This window comes from Folsomia candida, unplaced genomic scaffold (assembly GCF_002217175.1).
Source record: "Folsomia candida strain VU population unplaced genomic scaffold, ASM221717v1 Fcan01_Sc003, whole genome shotgun sequence".
NCBI lineage: Eukaryota > Metazoa > Arthropoda > Collembola > Entomobryomorpha > Isotomidae > Folsomia > Folsomia candida.
In genome coordinates this window covers 9,052,879-9,061,281 of record NW_019091195.1, presented here as the reverse complement: position 1 = coordinate 9,061,281, position 8,403 = coordinate 9,052,879, and the positions used below count along the sequence as shown (strand labels likewise).

The 8,403-nt window shown below is 37.6% G+C and overlaps 1 protein-coding gene across 1 annotated transcript; it reads right to left on the bottom strand.

Moving 5' to 3' along the window:
- Positions 1–1,040: 1,040 nt before the first annotated feature.
- On the bottom strand, positions 1,041–7,895 carry LOC110847180 (protein AF-10). Its single transcript, XM_022094058.2, has 19 exons — positions 7,113–7,895; positions 6,965–7,026; positions 6,825–6,878; positions 6,703–6,752; positions 6,594–6,636; positions 6,431–6,522; positions 6,191–6,341; positions 6,077–6,111; positions 5,951–5,992; positions 5,502–5,871; positions 5,208–5,422; positions 4,435–4,620; positions 4,202–4,338; positions 3,897–4,043; positions 3,361–3,506; positions 2,916–3,272; positions 2,612–2,817; positions 2,182–2,503; positions 1,041–2,096 (listed from the first exon to the last, which is right to left on the bottom strand). Exons 1-19 carry the CDS (start codon positions 7,151–7,153, stop codon positions 1,900–1,902), a joined length of 2,853 nt encoding a protein of 950 aa, XP_021949750.1. The 5' UTR covers positions 7,154–7,895; the 3' UTR covers positions 1,041–1,899.
- Between the last annotated feature and the right edge of the window lie 508 nt (positions 7,896–8,403).

The window sequence follows — 8,403 nt, the reverse complement described above, 5'->3', positions numbered from 1 at the left end:
TTTATTTGCACGATAAAATTATATCTCCAATATAGCCTATTATAACAGTGTAAAGTACAATATTATGACTCGGAACAAGTGCAGCGGATTTCCTTATCGTTAATTATTTGTAAATTTTAGTCCGATATGCATACTGGCTCGTCAATGATTAATGATGACTCAAGAAATGTGTAACTTTAATATGTATTAAAATGTTAAATAAAATTCCAGACTTTTCTTTTGTTTTTAAGTATTAAAAAGAATATATAATCAACACTTTTTAATTGTTCATAAAATATGAGAAATAAACGTTATTAGTTCATATTTTGTTCATTTGAAAAAATTGACAATAAAATGTAGCGCTTGTTTTCATGAAACCGTTACGCTGTGTTGCTATTCATGGAGTCCCGTGGCGCTACTAAAAATGCTGAGCTATGTATTTATCAAGTAAATAGTGGGAGCGGAAGTAAATAAAGTTGGGATTACTACTATGCACTTACTGACGTGCTTATTTACCAAGACACCCATGTTGCATGTTGCTGAATTTGCTCGTGGATTCATTCTTAACAGAGAGGTAGGTGCAAGTAGTTGCAAACTTTGTGAAGGAACGCATTTGCTCGCAGCTACAAAATGCGCTTCAATGCGGTTTGTAATTGAGCAATGCAAATTCAATTGAATTACTAGAGTGTGAGGGAGGAAGCCAATATTTAGTCTAAAAGGAACTGATGTAATGTTCGTCATATTCATAAAATTATAAATGATGCATTGTTTGGTCGAATACTTCATCAAATCAGTTCAGTCGGACAACTGAAGGGACGCCTTAATTTATTGACTATATTCAATAAAATTATACAAGCCCAAGATTGAATAACTGCAATGAGCAAAACTTATGAAATTAGGTGATATTACTCGTCGTGCCAAATATAGTTAGATATGTATGCGAAATTATTTGGAGAGAATATATATGAGGAGGATGGAAAGCATCTTAAAACCTAATAATTCAGTAACTCGTACATGTAATCATTTGCATTGTTATTGTAAAATAATCTTGCAAGAATTGAATGTCAATCATGAAATTATCTGGAATTTTATTAGTATTTTTTAGACAACAAAGTTTATAAAGTTACAAAATATTAAACATGTGATGTACGAACTACTCAAGTCCCATTTGACATGAACTATAGAGTATGTAATATACATATTGACTACAACTACAAGAAGTAAAAGTAATATGAAATCAATTTTGTACTCCATTACAAAACGCGGACAATAAGTCCAACCACTACTTACATTGTTTTATAATTAACTATACATACACATTTTTGGCATATGTTCTTATTTTAAAAATACTACACAAAGAAGGAAATACACACTCTCCTTACTGGCATACGTGAACCAATAGAAAATCTAGAAATACAATCAACGCATATATAGTATAATGTTCTACTGTTACACAACTAACTACTTACATACACTATCAATTACTTACTCTTTGTACATAATTTTTTACGGAAGTTTTACTCGGTTAATTTGTATATTTGTTGGTGGTATGGTTGAAGTTTATACAAGTAGGAAAACTATAATACGAATAAATTAAGAAAAGTTGCTCATCAGATATATATCCCGAATTTTAAACTCAATGAACTGTGTTGTTTTTTGAAGTCCTTTTCTACGGGATCCGAAAGAATATAGATATTTCCAAAATATAGAGTATCATACATATAAGCAAATGACATGAGATCTTATGAACACAAGAGCACAGCGGACAGCATACTAATAGCATACATATGTATACTGCTTATGGAAATGATCCATAATAGGAATATTAGGGAAATATTTGTGGATGAAACTGAAAAGCGTGACAGAACCTGAGATTTAGTTGAATAATATACAGTACCCACTCTTCTCGAAAGCCAGAACTCAACGACCATCACGATGAGAATGATGTGACGATGGTTGATTCGAGTGGTGAGATGGTTGACCAACAGAGCCACCACCACCACTAGAATGGGTGGAACCCGAGTATCCGTAGGGGGCAACATTCTGTCGCCCTTGTTGATGACCATGACCATGTGGGCTTGAAGTAGGATGAGCAACGCTGATTTCCGCCCGAGACACTGCAAAAACATTAGCAACAGAAATATATTAAACAATTAAGTTATATTAAATTGTTAAATTCACGTCATTCTCAGACAAATATACCTTGCATTTCCGAATGGTAAACTCGCTCCTCTCTGTGGCCGTGCCGGGTTGACTGCATCATTAATTCAGCATGTTGTTGCTGCTGAGGCGATGGGGTTGAAGGGTTCACTTGTAAACCCTTTGGTATGCTCGAGTGAGGGGTCACACCTTGAGCAGACAAATTTGGCGGAGGGGTCCCGTGGCCGTTTTGTGCTGAGATACCATTCACATTGTTGTTAAATGCGGGAGCCAATGGTCCAAGTGCGCTGGAATTTCCTAATGGGATGCTCAAGCGTGCGTTTATGGCAATTAGCTGATCACGCCGTTGTACCAAAGTACCAACCTATAAAGAAAAAGAAAAAAAATATAAAATATTTCTGAGTCGAGGCAATTCATTAATCCACATTGCCTTTATTTAAAACGTAAGTCCTTAGAAAAAAAGAAAATTTACATGTTCCTCCAATGCCCGGTTATCTTGTTTCAATTGGTTCAAACAAGACAATAGTTGAGCAATGTCTAAATGTTGGGCTTGTTCCATCAAGAATTGGGATCCTTGTTCCCATTGCCGTTCAAGAAGTTGTTCTAATGTCTGGGGTGCAGATCCCGAAGCGCTGGGGAGCGTGGAAGTAGTTGAACCAGAAGTTCCATTCACTATTGCTAAAAACAGTTGAAATAAACAATTATACAAAGTAACAGATGAAGAATAAGGTCAATAAATAGGTAAAACATATCTAGAAAATATTTATTCAACGTACAAGATTTTCCTGGAAGAGTAATTCCAACAACAGGGGCTGGTGGAGGTACAATGTCTGGAATTCCAACAGCACCTGCAGCAGCCACAGCTTCCATTTCTTGGCTTAAAGTATCTACCATTCTTTGTGCCATCGATGATGCTGGGTTCAGTGCATTTCCAAACATATGAGTTGGTAAAACTCCAACGCTGTTGTTGTTGTTGATACTACCACTGCTAGCTGTCTCTCCACCTGCAGCTGACTCCATTTGGGCCTTAAGTTGAGAAAGGGTGGGCGCAGGAGGATCGTCACCAGCCTGTCGCCCCATTAGTCGAGATCCGCCTGGCTGCTTCTTTCCATTTCTACCTCCACGTGATGTACCTGTTGGCAATTCAAGATTTTGTAACCAAATTATAAACGTTAAAAATATAAACTCCCAGTAATAATAGTATTTATAGTAATATCTTACTCATATTTCCAACTTCCATGGGCTCGTTTGAGTTTTCATCCATAAAGTTGTCCCGCTTGTAGCCAGAATGAGCAGAACCTCTACGTCCACCCCCTCGTCCCTTGGTAGGGGTTTTCCTGCCACGCTCGTCGTCCCGACTTGCACCTCTAAAAATACAAGTAAATGAGGAATTACTACTGGTTGTTGCGCAGCATCTTCTAAGCGTTAACAAAGAAATCTTTGCATCCATTTATGCATCTGTCGACCTAAGCCGACTAAAAATTTGCTATAAGATGAAATTTCAAAATTAGGCTAAAATAACTTATGAGTAAGTTGGAATTTCAAAATGTTTATAGGAGCGACCCCACTGGTTCGAGTAGCCAAGGACAAGGGTTAGCGAATGCCCTATTCTAATGATTTTTCTGCACACCTTTTTTTACCTGATCATTAAGTATTCTACTTACGTATTTATTTTTATGTACTTGATGACTTATTCAACTATTTGTTGACTATTTGTTGAATAAATCAAATAATTATATAAACTACTAAATATATACCTTGATCTCTTAGAAGGGGGACCAGACTTGTCTGAAGGGAACTCGTTTGGCGAGCTAGCATCAGCAGAATGTTTTGATAGTTTTGAATTCACCTCTAATAGCTCTGATGCGGATTGTACAGGATTGCTCATTTTCTGTCCGAAAGAGCTATGAAATTAATTATGTATAAGTATTATGATACATAATTAATTAGTTTTCTAAGAACCATCATACGTCAGATCGGACAAACGTGTCAATTAGTTTTTTATAAGAAATATTTTAATTATCCATAAAGAGAGGTTTTCATTTAAAGTCTCTAATCTTACCTGAATTGCATAGAACTTCCAACAGGTGATTTATTTTTGGCCGTCGACGACGAGATTTCCTTTTCTTTTTCTTCTCTCTCGTCGCTATCACCTCTTGTAAGACTTATTCTAGATCCACGCATTGGGATGGGTGTCAGCTATAAAATATTATTTAATATAATGGATCCGTACACATGTCCAGCTGAATTTGAATTAATTAAGTAAATAATGCATTTTTATTTATTTGGTGTTACCGTAACATGAGGTTTAATATCCGGAGGTGCTGGCTTCTCCCCGTGATGAGAATGTCGATCTATCCCGCTACTGCCTCCTAGTCCAGAACTCGCGTGATCGTATTTGCTAGACGACCTGTCCAATGCTCCAGTCACAACTTCTTTCAGCTGTAAGGTACTGCTAAAGTCTTTCTTCGAAGAAGTACCCTTCAATTTAAATTCATATTCTTCAATTACACCCAACTAACACCGGATCTGTCGAACGGCTTGGAGTAAGGCACAGGGTTTTAGGGGACGTAACCTGTAACCTTACATGTTATAACGTCTCCTTTAAAGCTTACATGTGACAGGATACGTCCCAGCAGGTTACAAGTTACAAAGGGGGGGGGGGGGTAGGGGGGGTAGTTGGATTTTAAGCGCGCAGGTTAGGTTAAAGTTGATTTACAGCATAAAACCCTTTCAGGCATAATTGCCCATAGAGTTACAGAGATATTTCTAAAAAAGGTTAAGTTATACGAGGTACACAGAAAACTCTCCTAGCTAGTTTTACTAGTTGGCTCTCGTAAATTTCATGCTTTCCGCGTACTTAGTATAAGCTAACCTGTTCACTTTGCTCGACTAAAATACGAACCATACCTCAATGTGGGGCATAATTAGTTAGTAACCTGTAACCTGCACGGGACGTAACCTGTTACCTTTAAATGAAACATTATAACATGCAATGTTACAGATTACATGACCTACAACCCTGTGTCCTACTCTAACCGTCGAACTTAAGCTTATCGAACTTAAACCTTCAATAGTGGATTATCCACCCTTTCCAACTTTACGGTGAAATTGTCTTCCTTTGATGTTGTGTCACTCTCCTTTGTCAACTTCTTACAAGAGGGCTGGAGATTACCTTCAACACCAAGGTCAGTTACAGACTTTTCCTCAATTTCTTTTTCGAGGTTCTTTGAATTTGAATGTGGAGCTGTTGAGAAAGTAGCAGGAGTAAGAATGGGTTGAGCTGAAAATGATAAATTAGGCGTTATTAATTGTTATCAATCTTTGTCGACGAGGGAAAGTAGTAGGAGAACCACACCCACCAATCTTTGGCGTTACTGCAGCATTGTTACTAGTTGATTTCGATGACAATGAACTGTCTGAAGACTTTCCTCCAGAGGAATGGCTGGTTTTTTTGTTGTTTTTACTATTATCTGGGCTTATACTGTTACTGCTTCCTGTTTTCCTTGCTGGAGTATAATCTCCCGTCCCGTGATTTTTGGATAAGCTACTTGATGAAGTTGTCGATGACAATCTTTCGTCACTGGTGGAGCTTGGTTGCTTGCTTCCAGGTTTTTCTTTTTCTGGCGAGCTTCCTGGCGAATCGGCATTCGTATTATTACTAGTGCTACTGGGGACCGGGCGGAACGGCGGAATAATTTTAATTTTCACGTTCATATTTTTGGTTGTTTTCTATGTGTTATTATCAAGAAATTTTACAATTAGATATCTTGTGAAATGAATTATTTATGGAATTGATGCTGGTCTTTACCAATTTCCCATAATGATATTGACAATAACCGCAATATTTAACCTACAATTATGGAAAACATTACTTAAGGTGTGCAGACGCCTGTTCACTATAGTCATTTTTCATTTATAAGTAATTAATATTTACGTTATCCATATTTCCAGCCTCTTCGCATAGCAGTCCTAATAATAATATTCCATAAATATAATAATGCATGACATTGATATAATGCATTAATTCTCTCTGCATTTACTTAACTACCTTGCAGTTGTGCGCAGGTTACGTGGAAAGTTTGTTTGCATCCCTGTTTATTGCACTGCATACACGCCCCAGCGGTAGCTTTGGAGCCCCTGTTATTGGTCTCACAAATATAGCACGTGCGGCCAAATCGATCCGTGGGAATTAATGAAATCTAAAGTTCAAAGTTTGATAAGGTTGAACATTTTTATGTCGGTCACGTCATTTTAGTTGTACTATTATTGTTTTGAACTAAAGTAATACCAGAATGGGTTCCATTGTCGTAACATTTCCGAAACGGACTTCCGGGATATAGAGCGCACATACGACGTGTGCCCACCCACCCCCCACATCAGCTGAAAGGGAAAACCAAATAGTTAGTAATCAGTTGACGTGTGTTGTATTATCTTATGCACTCCTGACTCACCCTTCTTTAAGGCTCCATCACGGCTTGGACATAGCTCACATTTCTGCAAGGTAGCATTATTATTCATTAAAAAAGATCTACATACACCACGCACACGATATTTACGTACCACCCTGGCAGACCTTTCCTGTGATTGACATTTTTGGCAAAACCATGGGCCTAAATGAATCAGTATTAAATAAGCATAGTTTATTTAATTTACCAATAATAGGTGTAAAAAAAGTGAAGTACCTGTGGGCACATGCACAATACCGTAGCATGCTTGATGTACCGCAACATTGCAGCCTGAAAGAAAATATGAATGCATATCATTATTGTTTTCGACGCCATGAGTCTTTAAAGCCATGCATCCTTAAGGAATTAGTGCAGACCTTGACCATCGCAGTATACCAAAGGGTTTTCGTCCCAACCCCTCTCGTCCGAACATACACAACTTTAATTTTTAAAAATGCAACAATTAAACCAACTTAATGCACCCACCAATTAAATTGCATTTAATTTTATTCCCAAGTAACTCACCATCCGCCAACCATGTCCTTCATTTCATCATCAGACGACATTAGAAAAGGTCACGACGAGCCCTTAATCCAACTCCAAGAATGGTTTGGATTAAGACTTCCATCGCGTTGTGTATCGTTAATTTCGACTATAATTGCGGCACATTGTTCATGAATGTCATTGTCACCACTATAATTCAAGTGTCCTTTTAGACCATATTATACTGTCTAGTTGTGACTGATAAGCGTGATTAGTTGTATTGTACAATAACTGTGTATAGTGGTAACTTTATTAAATACACTCGAATAAACTAAATCAAGTCTATACTTGCGCCTATCAAGCTGCAAATTAGTTGTGTTGCATGTATGTGGTATAACCAACTAGCTAATTTAGGCTTGAGTTCAGTCACTTGGAAAAATTGTGAATTTGACACCTTTTTTCGGTAAAAAAAACTCGTTATTTTGCGCCGGCTGCCTTTGTTACTGGATTGCTCGTAGTTCAAATTTGGGAACCGGAGAAGAAGAATAATGACATTAACTCACCATATCATTCATACACCACAACTTTAAGTAATTATGAGATTTTTTCTCGATGGTTTAGCGACGCTACACTGCACTGGTAGATAACTGGAGAAGAGATCATGAGTTGAATATTATTGGATGAACTGGACTCTCGTCATAATTGTCATGCAGAAAGCCTGACAAGTCTGACCAATTCATTTCATTTGTCTTTTTACAACTTATCCAATTCTGCAGCGCTGCTGCCACAACACGCTCAAAATTCCAGCCACTAATACTGTATGTTGTACGTACTATCTATCTATAGGTAGGTGATTTTTTATAGCATAATAGAAGTATACACTATATCCCAGCAGATCACCACCACCACCAACACCGCTACCACCACCGTAAACACTTCCGACGATGAATGATGTAACTTTTTTAACCCTTTCTCTGCTTCCCGTTCTCCGGGACCATCTCTCTCCCTGCGTCTTCTTTGCATATCAACTTATTTCATAAATTGAAGGTGCACGCACGCATGGAATAAGATACATCATACTATGAAATACTATGCATAACAGACGTGGAGAAAGAACAAGTTACTTGGTCCAGGTGTTCACCATAAATGTTTTATGCCGAAGGAAAAATCATGCAAGGAATTAGACCAGTCAACCCTTTCCGTGTGTTGCATTGTTGCATACGACAAATTTAGACTATTGTAACAATAGTATTACTCCATTTTATGCTCCATTTCACTTAAAGAGTCGTCGTTTTGTTACACATGCACTCATTGTCTGGTCTTCATAGCCGAT